Below are 16124 nucleotides of genomic sequence, written 5' to 3'. Positions count from 1 at the left end.
CGCAGGGTGTGCCTCCGCTGACCCGCCCGCCGCCCTGTGTGGGTGGGAACCCTCCCTCACACAGAGCACGCTTCCAGCTCTCGTGTGTGTTCCAGCTGTAACTCAGACCCCGCTCCGCGCCCGCGCTCCCTCCTGCCAAAACCCTGCTCGGGGGAGGAGGGGGCTCCCCGCCCCTCTGCGGCCCGCGCTGCTGCTCCGGGGCTGGGGGCCCCTGCGTTTTCTGGGGGAAGCGACACGGCGCTGACCCGGGAGGGGCCCCGCCGCCACGGGAAGCGGGGGGAGTGGAAGGGAGGATGGGGCTCGTGACCCACTGGGGACAGGCCCACACCCAGCCTCTCCGGGGGCTGTGCCCTGGGCACTCCCGCCCCGCTCCCCCCCCTCCCGCCCCCGGGGCACGCACGACGGGGCGGCCCGGACGGGCACTGGCTGAGAGATGGGGCGGGAAGCAGCGGCCGGCGTGCCCGCCGCCGCGAGAGGAAGCCAGGAGAAGCTGCACCGGGCGGCCCCCGGGGCGAGGCCTGGAAAAACGCCGCAGCTGGGCCGGCACAAAGGGCTGTTCAGAGCCCACGGCCACGGTGCCCGGCGAGCTCTTTTTTTTTTTTTTCTTCTTGCACAGCCGTCAGGGTGACGAGCCCTTCCCAAGGCCAGCAGCTGGCGAGGGCTTCCGGGAAGCTGGCCTGGCACCGGGCTGGGCTTGGAGCCGCTTGTAACGCGTTATTAGCTTCAGAAGGGGGAATCATCAGGAAAAGTTTCAGGTTCAAGAAACTTTTTGAATTATTTTGCAAAAAGTCTTGGCTTTCCAACGCGAAGGCCTGTTTGGCCGTGACTGCCTGAAGTCGGAGCCCGTTTCTGAGGCCCCGCACGGTTCCGACGCGCTCATGCTGGGTGCCCGCCGGGGAGCCCTGGGGCCGCCTCACGCGTCCCACCGGACCCCTCCCCCCCGAGGCCGCGGGCACGCGTGTGCACACGGGCGCGCACACCTTCCCCGGGCAGGAAGCCGCCCTGTGCCAAGAGCGAATGGAATTCAGGTCTCCGGGAGGCGCCCTTGGCCTCTGGCTCGGCAGCCGCGCGCCGAAGAAAGGTCCTAGTGTGTGTGCCGGGGGCCGGGCGAGAGGGGCCTCCTCCGTCTGTGCGCCCGGCTCTCCGGCCCCCAGAAAAACCCACAAGGAGCCGCGTGCCCCGCGGCCACACCCGCCTCAGCACATTCCTGCCCTTCCTGAGCCCACGCTGGGTGGCCCCGCGCGCCGGCTCCCACACCTCCCGCCCCGGCAGCAGGGAGACGCAGGCTGGGCCCTCGCGGGGCTGCCGGCCTGTGCGGGGAGGGGCCGCGCCCCCGGCCCGGAGCGGCTGGAACCGCCTTCAGGCCCAGGCCCCCGCTCGGGGCCTCTCTCACCTGCGGAAGGACGGAGCCTCCTGCTCCCCGCGGAGCAGGCCCGGGCCTGAGCCCGCGGCAGGAAGTCCCCCTCCTCACCCGCCCTGTGCGCTCCTTGCTGCTGCAGAGCCCGTGCACCCCCCGCCCCCACTTGTGGGTGCCCACACACTAGCGGGAAGGACTGCCCCCCAGCCCCGAGGCCCCACGTTGCCGAGGTTTAAACGATCACAGGCCTGGTCAGCGAGACAAGTCCGTGACCAGCCACACACAGTGGACAGGCTGGTCACTGGGAGGCTGCATCTGGGGACGAGCCTTGGCCCCGCCACGTGGGTGACACCGGCCAGTCCCCGCCCTCCTGTGAGTGCGGGGAGCCACCGGTGGGTGCTCTCGTGGGCCCTCCCGGGGGCAGGGGCCGCGCGTCTCAGCCGGCAGACGGCCCGCCTGAGCCTGGCGCAGACGCGCCTGCGGTGGGGGCCGAGTGGGCGCTCCAAGAGGCCAGCCCCCTGCGGGGCAGCTGCGCCGCTGCCTCTGCCCCTCTGCCCCCCCGAGGGCCGAGAGAAGACGGGGCACGTGGCCCACTCCGCCCCGTGCTCTGCTGGGAGACCAGGGCCCTCCCCAGCAGGGGCGCCCACGGAGACGGGGGCAGACAGCAGGCTCCCCCGGGGCCCCCCGACCACCTGCGGACACGGTCCCCTGGCTGCTGCTGCCCCCGGGAGCAGAGCGCGGGGGGCGCTGGGCTCCCCCTGCACCTGCACAGGTCACCGTCCCAGCCTCGAGCCGCTTGGGCAGCAGACCTGCAGCCACCCCTGCCTCCAGTCTGTCCTGAGACCCGGGGCCCTCGGGCCTCTGGGTCCACCTCATCAAGGACAACACCTCGTGGCCACGCACGGTGACCCCATCTATAGTCCTCGGGAACTTGTGGTCCGGCAGTTTCAGAAGATCTCGGGCCCAGTAAGGGGTGTCCTCACGGGGCCCCCATCACGAGGTGCCACTTCACGCCGGGGAACGTGGGTCAGGCCCTGGGCTGAACCAGGCTCCCAGCCGGACGCCCGGCCCAAGAGACGCACGTCCCAGGGTCCTCGAGTGCGTGCAGAGGCTCAGCGAGGTGCGGCGGCCGGCCCAGCGTGCCGCGGGCTGCGGGAGCAGCCCGGGCGGCCCGTGTTCCCTGGCCGACGGTGTCCCGGCTGCGTGAGCTCCTCACAGCAGCTGACAAGGGACGGCCCCCGGACGAGGCGTGGGTGGCCCATGGCACGGGAGACGCAGACGCAGACCCTGGAGGAGCTGTGAAAGGGGGCCGACAGGCGCCGGAGGCCTTGGGCCACAGACGCAGTGTCGTCAGGACGTCTGTTCTCCCCGTGGACGCAGGGACACACAGCCGGCCGCACCGAGAGCACGGAGCCGGCTGCGAGGCGGCAGAGCTGCCCAGAGCCCGTGTGACCGACCGACCGACCAGCCGTCGGGGCCGAGCACCGAAGCACAGGGACGACGCCGCGGACCCTGGCGAGAGAGACAGAAGCACCGGAGCCTGACCGGCGGAGCCGCGCCGGGCCCAGGAAGGGCCTCACGCCGCCCGGGGCTGGTCACGCGGGTGGTGGTGGCGAGCCCCAGCCCCTTTGGTGGAGGGCGCCGAGCCGCACTGGGCGTCCAGGGGTGGGGAGCATGACCTTGAGCATGGGCTCATGGGGAGCATGAGCTTGACCTTGACCTCGGCCCGGGCCTCCTTGGGGCGCAACGACGGGTTCCAGACGGCAGCAGACCCGCACGCGACAGGCCAGCTGGCAGCTGCCGTGGGCGACCACGTCTCTATGACCTCGGAGCTGCCCACGCGGTGCAGACGGGGCGCAGGCGGCACGGGCCCGCCAGGAGACGTCTGACCGGGAGACGTTCGGTCGGTGGGAGCCCGCGGGAAGGCTCCCCGGAGGGGGGAGAAGGGCAGCCCGCGGCGGGGAGGGCCGGTGGTCTGCAGGGCGTGCAGGGTGGGGGGGCTTCCGACACGAGACTCCTGTCTTCGGGAAGAACTGCGGACGACGGGGAGAGACAGCGCGGAGTACACCAGGCGGAGACGTGGGCGCCGTGCGGAGGCCACCGCGGGACTCAACAATGACAACGTGGGGAGGGGTCCGGCTGCGTTGGCTGTCGGGTCGGGTCGGGTCGCCGCACATTAGAGCTGCAATCAGCTGCTTTTGGGTACCCACCGACGTGGCTAGAAAGCAAACTCCCGGAACGGCCGGGTGTCGGTGAGGACGGACGGGGAGCAGCCGGAGCCCCGGCGCCGCCCCGGGACACGGTCCGGCAGTGTCGGCCGGGCGTGACCGCGCCCACGGGACGCCCCGGCGGCTCCGCACTGGGGCACCTGCTCCCTGGAAACACAGCCCGATGTTTGCCAGGAGCCCGCACAGGAGACTCTTAGCACACACGGTGACAACCCCACCGTGGGGACGCGCCCTGGCGGTCAGCCACCGGGGAGGGGACGGGCCAAGTGTGGGCGTTCTCACAGTGGCGTGCCAGCTGGGGGGGGAGGGGAAGCTGCATCCTGCTGCTCTAAGCCAGACAGGGGTCACCCCCGGGCGTCAGGGACGGGACCTGGGAGGCCCTGCCACCTTGAGTGGGTGCTGGTCACGTGGCCTCCAGGGGAGCAGACACATCGGCTGGGGCCGGGGGCTGCGGTGACGGGGCCGAGGACAGGAGAGGCCTCCCCGCTCTCTGGACGGCGGCGCCAGGCCGCCCAGGCATCCCCCTCACGTGCTCAGGGGGGCCGAGGGGCGCTTCCAGAGGCTGGGGGCCCCCCCGCAGCCGGGCCGGTGCCGGCGGGGGGCCAGCTCGAGGGCAACCCGTTCCCAGTCCCGTCTCATTCCCACCGAACCATTCTTCCTCGCTCTTAATGCAATTAGAACGTGGAATCCCTTCCCGTCCCCCGTCCCGCCGTCCCCCCACGCACCCGAGACTCGGGGTCTGGGCCCGGCCGGGGCTGTGAGGCCCTGACGGGGAGCCTGGGACTCGTGCAGCCCTGCACAGTCCCCCATGGGGCTGCCTGGGCACCGCGCGCAGACAGAGGGGTCTGAGGGGCGCGGGACACCCACCGGCCTGGAACGGGACAAGCTGGTCTCGTCTGTTCCCCAAAACCCCCTCCCGTCCCCCCGGACGCCGGCCCCGGGACAGCCTCTCCATGCTGCCGTGCTGCCCCACCCCGCTTCTCGGCGGCAGCCCGCAGAGGGGCAGCGTGTGTGCCCCCCGGACCCCCGTGTCACCGAGCTGCCCCAGGCGGGCCCGTCCCATCTGGGGGGCGAGGCCCAGGGCCGTGGAGCGGGGTGCAGGGTCGCTCGGGGGACGTCTGCCCCCGTTTCTAGGAGGCACGGGCGGGCTGGCCCCGGCCCCGCTGACGGACGCAGAATTCGGAGACGTGAGCAGCGGTGTGGCGGGAGGCCAGGCCGCAGCGGCCCCGCTGAAGGGGCGGGGGGGGGGGGCTGGAACATTCTGGCGTGAGGCTCGGCGGGGCCAGGAGAGAGCGGGGACGTGGAAACTCCGGTTAACACACGCGGGGCCGGTTTTGCTTGGGGATCTGCATGCTGTCGTGTCGCGGGGGGGGCCCTTGAGCACACCCCTGCCGGCCGTGCTCGCAGCCCAGGCAGCCCCCAGCCGTCCGAGGGCCCCCCTCGGCACGCGGCGGGTAGCCGCGCGGTGTCCCCTGCAGAGCAGGACGGGGTGGCCGGGGAGCACCGGCCGAGCTGGGGGAGCCCAGGGGCCGAGTCTCCTGGAAGGACCCCTCAGGGAAGCCACGTGCCACGGCGCCCGTGGCGGGCCGGGCCTCCCGCGCCGTCCACCTGGGGGATCCGCGTGCACTGGATGGGGTGCGAGCGGGTGCCTGGACGACTGGGTGGCTGGGGGAGGGGCTCCCCAGGCTGCTGGGAGGAGGATGCCTGGACCATGGCCACACGCGGCCCCTGACCTCGGAGCCCAGGTCCCCACGCTCCTGGCCCTGCCTGCCAGCTCCACGGCACGAAGGCCTCACCTCCCTCTCGTCCCGGCCAGCCCTGCCTGGGGCTGCTTCTGCATCAGGGTGGGGTCGGGGGCAGCACACTCCTGAGCGGCTCCTGGCCGAGGCTTTGGGGTGCCGGGGTGGGCCAGGCTGAGCTGGGGGTCCCCAGACCCGTTCTGACGGCTCGGGGTGCCGGTGGCCTAGAGCGCTGGTGGAGCATGTGCTGCCTGAGCCACCGAGGTGGGGGGACGATGGGGGGACAGGGGGTTTCAGACAGGGCGCCCCGGGGCAAGGTGTGGGGATACCCACGGGGTGGCTGTCCCCCTCCCACCGCCCTGCGCGCAGCCCTCGAGGTGGGCAGCTGCCCCGTGTGGGGAGGGGCCCCCTCCCGTGTGGTAGGTGGGGACCCCCCGGCCCCACCCTGCGACCTCCTGCCCCATCCCTGCTGTGCTGGCGCCGTGATGGCCCTGCAGCCAGGCTGAGAGTGGGTGGGTGGGGGGGGACCTGCCGGGAAGGTGGGTGCAGAGCTTGCCTGTGGCACGCGGGGGGTTACAGCCACCCTGTCCCCTCATCCCGCTGCACCCCAGCCCCCACTCGCCGGCGGCCCCTGCTCTGCGCCGGGCTGGGTCGCAGATCTCCGGGCCCCCACCCCTCGCTCGACGGAAGGCCAACAGGCCCTGGAAAGGGGGGCTTCTCCCAGCCCCAGGGGCCTTCCCGTAATCACGGCTGCGGTGACCTCACCTCCCTGGGGCCCTTCGGGTGGGGAGAGCTCGAGATGGAAACAAAATGTCTTTCTTTATGCTTTTAATTTGAATTCTGGAACTAGCCCAGCGTGGTGATACATTGAACATCAGGAACGTGCTGGAGAAAAATAGATCTGTTTCTCAGCAACCCCCCTCCCGCCCGCCCCCTCTGCCCCTTGTGCGCCCCCGTCCCTCGCACGCGGGATGCACGTGCCCCTCTCCAGGCTGGGGGGCGGGTCACAGGGCTGGGCCGTCGGTGGGACCTGACCGTCGCTGGGCGGCCGGAGCCAAATCTCGTGAGGGGTGAGACCCCCAGGCCGGCCGTGCGGGAGGGGAAGGGACGCAGCACCGGTGCGGGCCCGAAGGCCCGGCCCCCGCTCCCCGCCCTGCAGTGCCAGCCCCGAGTAAACGCCGTGTTTGCTGCCACCTCTGCCGCCACCACCGCCACCGCCTCCACTGCCTGTGCGTGGCTGGCAGGCCTCGGGGGCACAGAGGCTCTGGGGCCCCAGCACCTCCCACGCTCGACGGGGGGAGCCCCGACTTCCAGGGGCCTGGCACGCAGACCCCTGCCCTGTCAGCCTGGACTTGGCCTCAACTGGACTGTGCAGCGCCTCCCGGTGGCCGCTCCTCGCACGCCTCGGCCCCACCCATGCTCACCACTGTCGCTGCAGCACCCCTCCCCCTTCAGTGCCACTCCCGGGCACCATCCCCCACCTCTCCCGCTGCCTCGGGACACGCCCGCGCTACGAAAGCCTTCTCCGGTTGTCGGGGGCGGGGGGGGGGGTCCAGCCGGGGCGAGGCAGGCGACCCCCCAGCCCATGGGCCACACCGCAGGACTCGGGCTGCGGACGCCTGTGGCGGGCGGAGTGCTGCCCCAGCCGGTTGTCGGACGGCCTCTCTCTGGGAGAAGGGACGGGAGACGGCTGGGGGCCGTACGGCGCAGCGCTGCCGGCTGCTGTACCGCGGCCACACTTCGGCTCCCGCCAGTCATCCCACCCAGAGCCCAGTTACCAAGCTGGGCACTTGCCCGGAGGGCAGAGCCCTGTCCCCAGGCCCGGCCCCGCAGCCCATTTCAGTGCCAGGGCTGTGGGGCCTCCTGGTACCCCGCCTCCCGGCGCCCCCCAGCCTGTGAGCACGGGCTCTACACAGCCTCCCAGGGGGGCACTGGGGCCTGGGATGTGGCTCGGGGGTCCTGTGGGTCAGCACCCCCGTGCCCCCCACAGACACCAAGATAGACAGCCCTCCGGGCCACCGGACGGGTGCACACTGGCTCCGGTGGCCACGATGGCACGGCCACAGGCCTCGGGCCTCGCCCTGCCAGGTGCCCCGGGGTCAGGGCAACCTCGGGCCACAGAGGGCAGGGGGTGGTGCCAGCAGGTGACCCGGAAGGGCTGAGCGTGCCCGGGGGGCGTCCCCAGGGAGCCACGGGTGGGCGAGGCCAGAGCGGGCCTCGCTGTCCCCCCAGCCCCAGCCCAGCTGTCGCAGCAGGGTGCCCTGTCGGAGGCGTGGGACTGCGCACCACGGCGGCCCCTGGGGATCAGCCCGTGCCCACCGTGGTCGGGGAGGCCAGGCCTGTGCCCCAGGCCAGCCGTGCCAGGGGACAGGGCAGCTGGGAGAGGCAGGGAGTCGGCCGTTCCCTCCACCTGAAGGGGCCGGGGACAGCGGGCAGCTAGCAGGTACTCTGGGCCTCTGCCCGGGGCTTGGCCGGCGCCGCACGGGGGAAGTGCTCGAACACGGAGCCGTCTCTTTCTGGGGCGCAGAGGAGGGGCGTGGGGGGAGCAAAAGACCTTCCCAGACGCTCGGCGCACGAACAGAGTGGGAACGGCCGGCCTGGTTTCCCCGAGTCAGAGCCGCGGCCGTGTTCTCTGGTGCGGCGGGGCATGTCCCCAGGTGCCCGCCGGACGCCAGGGGGCCCCTGGTGAGCAGCGGCCCCAGGGACAGGCGGCCCGAGCCCCGGCCCGGCACCCAGGCGCAGTGACTCGGAGCCCCCCGCCCGCCCGTCCCCAGGCTGCCCCCGGCGGGCAGCGGCACTCACTGTGACACGTGGGTGATCGGGGCCAGCAGCGTCTCCCCCTCGAGGTCCAGGTCCTCGGCAAAGCTGCTGGTCCTCACGAAGCGCGTGGGGCTCACGTCCAGCAGGGCGGGGCTCCTCCTCACTGCGGGAGAGGGCGTGGGGGCGTCAGGCTCCAGTGGGCAGGCGGGCGGGCGGGCACTGCCGACCTTCACCCCGAGCCTGCCCACGGGCGGACGAGAGACCCCGGGCGCAGAGCAGGGATCATGCCCCGAGCCTCGGGCCCGAGGATGGGGAGCGGGTCAGGGTGGCCCCCGCGTGCCTGAGGCTTCCCGTGGCCCAGGGGCAGGCGAGGGCCAGCGATGCCCCTCAGACCGTGGGATGGGCGGGGCCTCTTGACCGCACGTTTGGGTCAAGAATGACACCCAGGTAAGTGCAGCCCAGTGGGAGATACTGCCCCTGCACCCCCCCACCCCCCCAACGCTCTCATTCTCATGCTGGCCGTGGGCTGGTGGCGTGTCACTGGATACCCAGGACAGTGGGACTCCTGCCCACGGGGATGGGAACGTCCAGGAGGGAGGGCCAGCCACGCAGCTCCCAGCCGCGCTCAGGCAGAGACGCCGTGTCCACCACCCCACACCCCGAGGACGGCACCGGGACCCCCTGAGCAGGCGGTGCTCAGATTCCCGGGCCGGCCCCCAGCGACCCGCCCCGGGGCTCAGGGCTGGCAGGGAGCACCTCTCGGCCCCCTGAAGTTCTGCCTGGGTTCACTGGGTTTTTTAGTGTTTTTGTTGAAAAACCACGAAGTCCTCCTGGCGAGAAGTCAGCAGATTTAGGAGGGTCCTCCCCCTCCGAGGTCGTCAGCACTGACCGCCGGCCGCTCTGAGCCCGGGCCTGGCTCATCGGGGCAGCCGGCACCGGGCGGGACTGGCTTCTGTGCGCCTGGTGGCTCCGTCCTTGTCCTCCTGTGGCTCGTCCACCCTGCTTCTCTGTGGGGACCTGGGCGTCTCCTGTAGTGGTCCCTGAGTCGGCCCTACCCCCGGGAACCCCAGCACCCCACATCCGATGGACGTACAGGCTCCGTTGGCGTGACGGCACCGCCGTGAGACGCCAGCGTGCTGGGCTGGGGTCCGGGAGGCCCACTGGGCCGGGGCCGGGGGCAGGGTAGGGTGCTCGCTCGGTCACTCGGTCACTCGAGTGCCTGTCGCTGGGTTGTCTCCTCTAGACGTCGTAGCGGTTTGGACCTCACCCTCCATGTGCGCCGGTGCTGGCAGCTGCGTGCGTGTCCGCCTGCCCGTCCGCCCGTCCGCCCGTCCACTCCCGGCCTCCGCGAGGCCCCCTGGCGCCGCGGAAGACCAGCTGCAGAACGTCCTGCCACCCTGAGTGGCTTCAGTGGCTTGGAGGCCGTTTGGGTGTCCTGGGGAATCGTCTGTGTCCTTTGCACGTTCTTGCTCACGTGGTCGGGACGTTTTACTTCGGGGTGGCCCAAAAGTTTGTTCCGCTTATCCCCCGTAAAGAAAGACGCATTTTTCATTCCGCCAGTAACTTTGATTTGGACACTCCGCGTGTGCCGGCCCCCCCCCGCGGCCCCCCCCGTGTGGTGGAGGGCTGGCCGCTCTCAGTCAGCGCTGCAGGTTGATCGCCGCCAGCGCCGCCTGGTCTGCCCGGCCACGGGGCACCGCCGTCCGGCGGGAAAGGTCCAGCAGGAGACTTCGCAGACCACCTCCGACACGTCCGGTCCGTCGCAGCGCCTCCTCCGCACACGGCACACGCCGTCCTCTGTGTCCCAGGTGTGTTCTCACCTTCCTTGGAGCAACAAAGCACGCACACACGCCGAAAACGGGGCCCGTTCTCCTCCATCTCCAGTGTTAAAGCGGCTGCACAGAAGTCCACCCGTTTTGATTTTGAGGAATGCACACGGACGGGGCGGCTGCCCCCCCAACAAAGCCGTCCTGAAGGGCGTCGTTGTGGACAGCTGGGCGAAAACGAAAGCTGTCCCGTGGAGACAAGAAAAGAGCTGTCTGGCCAACTCAGCACGTACGTGTTAGAAGTGTCATCCTTTCGCAGAGTGAGGCATCGACGCCGTCCCCAGTGTCTTCGGCGGTTTCACCTTCACGACGGCGGTTTCCAGTTGCAGAAAACGTTTTGTGTTTCTAAAGTGGTGCGCCTTTTGCTTTTTGAAATGCACCCGTCTCCTAAGTCTACTTGCGATTCAAATGTGTGAACGTGTGTACGTTTTCCTCTGAACTCGGACACCCAGCACCTGGAAGACTGTCAGAACACGGAGACACAAGAGGCGGCTCTCGGGTCCGACAGAGAAACCCGGTGGGCGCCCCTGCCCCTGGGGCGCGGGCAGCTCGGTCTGTGAGGGGGACAGTGACAAACTGGGACGCACCCGAGATAAACCGCGGGCTCCGAGACGGTGTTTCCGCGCCCCCGCCCGGCCAAGGACGCGTGTCCGGGACGCCCCAGGACGCGCGAGGCCCGACACTGTGGATTACAAACAGACGCACGCGCGAGGCCCTGCCCGGCCGGCGCCGGCAGCCGCCAGGAGACGCAGGCCGTGAGTGCACAGTGGCCGCCTGGACGCCCGCGGCAGCAGGGCCGGCCTGCGCACGGCCGCTCTGGGGGATGCCTGGGGGGGAGCCCAGCGCCTGACCTCCCGCCTCCCGGAAGGGAGAGACAACACCGGGGCGGTGACAGCCAGTGCTCGCGAGGACGCGGCGCGGCCGGAACCCCCGGCCGCCGTGGGAGCCTGCGGCAGGGCCCTCCCAGGTCAGCGCGCACACGCCCCACACGCGCCAGCGGCCCCTCTCCCACACGTGTGCTCCCACGAGCTGGGGTCTGTGCACACGGGAGCCTTGTGACACACGCATGTGCGCAGCAGCTTCACCAGAGCCCGGGACAACCACAGCGTGCCCCAGGGGGTGACCGGTGGCACCTCCGTCCCAGGGCCCCCGCTCAGCAGGCAGAGGGGACGGACGAGTGGCCGTGCAGCCGCAGGGAGGGGTCTCACGTGCACCTCCTTCTGCGGGGGAAGGAGCCGGACGCGGAAGCCCATGTGTCGCGACCCCACTCGTGTGACGGACGTTCGGGGAGAGGAGGAGCCGGAGGGCGTGAAGCAGAGTGGCCGCTGCCGGTGCTCGGGGACGGGTGTGCCTGCCTCCCACGGGGCCGCCGAGGGGGCTTCCAGGGCCGCGGGCCCTCTCCGCACGGCGCCGTGGTGGTGGTGGGCTTGTGACACTGGTCGAAACGCAAGAACCGTGCCTTTCCAAGGGCGGGTTTGACCACGTGCAGCCTAAATAGAAGCCCCCCGGTCTGTTGGGGGGTCCCGGCTGGAGAGCGGACAGCGGCAGGCAGGTGCTGGCGTTCGAGGGCGGAGGTCGACGGGGCAGCCGCAAAGCCTGTCCCTCGAAGACGTGCTGGCTGCGGCCGTGGCTGTGACATTGGGACCCCCAGTCCTCCGACGCTCCCTCCCGCCGCAGACGGGGCCTGGCCCCAGCCCTGGAGCGTGGGCAGGACGCGGGACTCGGCGTCACAGCCGGACCGTGCGCACAGGCCCGGCCGACACCGCTCTGACTGAGCTCGTCAAGGCTGCCGCCGCCGGTGACACGCCATGTTGACGTCACCTGCCCCGACGGGACGCGTGAGACGTGAGACAGGCAGCTCGGGTCCACGGCATTCTCTCTCCAAACCTTCCTGCCGGCCCCCCACGAGGAAACCACGCTGAGGGGCCCGGCACCGGCCTGGTCGGCGCCCAGAGCGTCTGGGTCCCGGAGACCGAGCTGCTGCCGCAGGCACGAGGACACCGCGTCGGCCCGCAGCTCCCACGCAGCGAGGCTGCCGGGACGGGAGAGGGCCGTGCTCGGGGACTCGGGGACTCGGAGTGACGGGGAGCGAACTGTGCCGTCCCGGGGCATCCCTGTGTGAGCTTCCCTGCGCTGCCCCCCAGACCGTGGCCGCGTGCGAAGCGACCGCCGGGGGAAGCCGGCGAGGGAGACGGGGACACACGGCGCCATTTCTGCCTCCGTGTCGCCGGGAGCACCCCCCGCGTCCGAGGCCCCGGGAGGACTCTCAGGAGAAGTGGTGGGACCTTCGGAGACAGCAGAGGGAACGCGGACGGGGGAGAATGCGCTCCGTCCCCACCAGCAGACCCCGCAGGGAGCGGGGTCCTCCCGACCCAGTGGAAGCCCCAGGGTTTGCACTGGGGCCTCGGCCCAGGGCCTGAATCGGGCCTGGACGAGCAGGAGGATGCGCCATTGGTGTGCCCCGACAGCAAGGCTGCGGGCTCCATTGACGCAGCGGCACTCGGGAGGGCGTGAGACTGGGGAAGCAACAGGCCATGGGGGGCGGGGGGAGGCACAGGGGCTGAGTGTCGGAAACAGCCCTCCTCCTGGAGCCTGCGTGTGGCAGAGACGGTCAGGGACAGCCGGCTGCCCGCTTGCGTGCAGACGACGTCAGGACGGCCCTGTCCCTCGCCCTATGCACCCCGCGTTGCTGGCGTCCCTGGCCCCAGAAAAGCAGTGAGAAGCAGAGCGACGACACCGTCGGGACCGAACTGGAGGAAGGTCTCCGGGACCCGGGGGCCCGGGAGAGCTCGTGGGAGCGTACGAGGCAGCAAAGGGAAAGACGGCCGGGCGGGGCCGCGCAGAAACAGGTCCACACGTCAGCGACGCCCTGAAGGGCGAACGCACCGCCACCGGAAAGCGGCCAGTGCCCACGAAACATGGAGGACTCGGCTGGAGGAAGAGAGATGCTGCAGTGAAGAGTGGGCGGCGGGCAGGCCCGTCCCCGAGGGGGCCCCAGTGGCCGGTGCACGTGGGGGAAGGTGCAGGGCCGGACCCGCCACCGGCGCCGTGCACAGACGCAGGGGGCTCAGGCTGTGGGGGCGAGGGCGGCCCCCCAGCAGGAAACTGCGCAGACGTGACGGGGGCTCCGAGGGAGGCCCCCTGTCCTGGACGCTCCCGGGGCAGGGGCGGGGGGGGGGCGCCGCGGAGGGAGCGCCGCTCGGGGCGGCGGTTCAAGTGCCCTGGGTTGTGTTACGCAGTTGTCAGGCGGCAGAGCTCGAACTTCGTCCAGGATTCAAATGTTCTCTCAGGGAAGGAAAAAAAAGAGAGAGGAGAGAGAACACAAATACATATTTTTACGTCTGCATCACTTGCACGCAGGAGGAAGGAACGGCGGTGGGGGGCAGGGGCGCCTGGGAAGGAGGCCGTGCCTCCGACATCCGAGGTGACAAGCACCATCTCGGGCCCGCGGGCTGGGGTGGGCCCCCGCCCCCCGAGAGAGGCCCGACCTGGTGCATGTCAGCCGGCCGCGGGTGCGGCCCGCACCTGCCAGGCAGGAATGTGCGCCGTTTGGTGCCACCCTGGGAACGGCCCGCGGGCCCCCAAGGCGAGGGGCGCAGAGAAGGGTGTCGCCTGCCAGGTGACCGGGCGCCTCTCCCGGACCAGCAGGGGAGGCGCCGCCCTGCCCGGCTCCGGTGTGGGGTCTGCCCCTGCCCCTGCCGGCTGGCACGTGGGGGCCAGGCCGGGCCTCGGACCCCTTCGCTGCTCCCCACCTGTGGTCAGCGCCCGGCCGGGAGCCTTCTCAAAGGAGCCAGGGATACCGGGGTGGGGGGACAGTTCCGACCCCGGGTGCACGCGCTGGCAGGCTGCCCCCTTCCGGCAAGGGCTTGGGGGCCGCTGCCGTGTCCCGAGAGGCTCAGGGCGTCACCCCCGCCACACCTGGCAGGAGCCCCAGGTTGCTGTTCCGCGGAGACGGGGGAAGGCAGCCGTGGCCCCGGGCTGCCTGGGGGCGGCTTGTCCCACCGCCCGGCACCTGGGGCGGGGCCGGGGCCGAGGCCTGGGAACCCGCCAGAGACGCGACCTGCAGGCGGGCGGGGCCGTGTGTGCTGGCGACGGCGACGTGCCCCCCTCAGGAGACAGCCCCGCGTCTCGGTGCTTTCATTTCTCGGCTGCCTTTGCCCGGGCAAAGCCAGAATCCGGGCCTCTGTGTTCAGGGCAGAACAGAACAGTCGTGTTTTCTAGGAAAAGGGGAGGTCAGGGGTGGCGAGCGCGGCCTCTGGCGCGGCGACTCCCACAGCTGGGGACGCGGGCTGCCAAGCCTCACCCACTCTCCCGGGAGCGGAGGCCGCACGGCCCGGCCGCCTCCTTCCTGGCCGGCAGCCCTGCTCGAGAGAGAGAGCGGCACTTCCACGTTCTTAAAAAAACCCCGGAGAGACGGGCACAGAGTAACGACTAGGAGGAAGCCGTCAAACACGCCCCACGTGTCTCCGCGTGAAGACAGGGCGGCCCGGCCTCCTCCCCTCCCTTCCTCTCGCCCGTTCGTGTTTCCTACCTCGGCCGACGCTCGCGTGGGTCGGGAAACGGGGGTACACGGACGTGCCCCCGGCCGGGCCCCGCAGAGCCTGGCCCGGAGCCACCAGGGTGCCGCGTCCCAGCCCCCCTGCCTCCCTGCCTGCCGGGTCCGGGGCTGCTCGTGCGGCCACAGGGCGCCCTGTCCGGCCATACACGTCGCTGAGCTGCCCCTCCCCGCGGCACCTGGCCCCCCTCCCCTCCCTTGTGTCCAGCCCCTGCCCCTCCAGTCCCTCCCTCGCAGCGAGGCCCGTTGGTCCTCACCCCAGGGTCACCCTGGGCTCCCTGGACGCCCAGGAGAAGAATGCCCATGTCCCCCGGCTGCCTCATTTGTGACCCACAGCCTGGGTGCCGGGAGCCCCCCACACCCCAGAGCCAGTCCCTCCCTAGACAGGCAGGGGCTTCCGCAGGCCTGGCCTCTGGGGCCACGCTGGTTCCTCGGCACGGGGACCCCACCTCCCCATGTCCTCGCAGGGCTGGGCACGGGCACTCTCCCTGAGCCTGGCCACTCCACAGGGATGAGCAGAAGCCGCCCCAGTCCTTTCCAAGTCAAAGCCCCCCACCCACCCCCACCCCCAAAATCCATCCCGTCCTGGCGGATTTGCCAGTGCCCGGCGGATTCTGCACCGTGAACGGGAACCCCCTCCCCAGGGCATCCGGACAGCTGCGGCCAGGCCCTGCGTGACATCGCTGAGCCCGGGCCTGGCCCGGGACCCTGAGCCACCTGCGTCTGCGCCCCCAGGCGAGGAGCAAGGGGCACGGGCCGAGAGAGTGAGGGCTGTTCCCACGGCAGCTGCCAGGAGCCGGGCCGAGGCGTGGCGTGGAAATGCATGTGCGCAGCTGGCACGCGGTTCCGCTCGGGAAAATACCTTGCCTGCGTGGACACCTGTTGTTTTTGCTTGTCCAGCGGCCAGGCCTGGCTTCTGGGAACGGCTTCCCGAACCTTCCTTAGGGGGCTGCTCATTCCCCGCTGCCGGGCGGCAGGACCCAAAAGCAAACCCCAGACCCGAGACGGGCCCAACGGAGAGCCCGGCCCCGGACTCCCAACAGAAATGTCGGGGAGCGGGGCGGCCTCGTCCTGCCGGCTTTGCTGAGCTGGCGGCCACCGCGCCCCATCGGACAGTGGCTGCCCGGGGACACAAGTCGCCCCGGGGGCCGGTTGGGAGAGGGAGACCAGAGGGGAAGCAGGGGGGACGGGGCTGTGCTGTGTGGGGGGATCAGGGGGGAGCACAGGCGGGCGAGGTCATCCCAGCCCCGGGGTCCAGCTACGGCCGGAACAGCTGGGGCCAGATGTGCGAGTCAAAACCCACCCCCTCTGTGCTGCGCCGGACCGAGCGGGGCCCCATCGTTCGTCACCGGGAGCCTTCAGGAATGTGTGTGACAGGCCCGGGGGTGCAGCCTGAGCCGGAGGAGCTGGGGCCGGGGCACCAGGCGCACGGAGCTGAGGGGCTCGCACGTCCCGGCCGAGCTTGGGGGGCACAGGGCGGGGCACAAACCCGGGGTGGGGGGTGGGGGCAGGGGCGAGGCCCTCCCTCTGCTGCAGCCCAGCCCGTGGGAAGGGGCCCTCCAGAGCGGGCGGCCAGCTTCCCGCTGTGAGCCCACCCCCACCCCCGTGAGGCCCCTCCACACCCGGTGTTGGACGGGGTTTGGAGCGCGCTGCGGAACG

General features: G+C 71.2%; 1 protein-coding gene across 3 annotated transcripts in view; it reads right to left on the bottom strand.

The window, feature by feature from the left end:
* KCNQ1 (potassium voltage-gated channel subfamily Q member 1) overlaps positions 1 to 16124 on the bottom strand; it is a 210838-nt gene that overhangs the window by 109524 nt on the left and 85190 nt on the right. For 2 of the 3 annotated variants that reach the window (XM_045821117.1, XM_045821119.1), the window contains exon 11: positions 8127 to 8247. The exons of the other annotated variant lie outside the window; for it this stretch is intronic. In XM_045821117.1, the coding sequence (XP_045677073.1) occupies positions 8127 to 8247 (121 nt within the window). The remainder of the gene's footprint in view (positions 1 to 8126; positions 8248 to 16124) is intronic. 3 annotated transcript variants of the gene reach the window in all.

The sequence above is a fragment of the Phyllostomus hastatus genome, unplaced genomic scaffold (assembly GCF_019186645.2).
Source record: "Phyllostomus hastatus isolate PE091 unplaced genomic scaffold, TTU_PhHast_1.1 phas_scaffold_443, whole genome shotgun sequence".
In the NCBI taxonomy this organism is placed as follows: Eukaryota; Metazoa; Chordata; class Mammalia; order Chiroptera; family Phyllostomidae; genus Phyllostomus; species Phyllostomus hastatus.
This window is presented reverse-complemented; position numbering and strand designations above follow the sequence as displayed.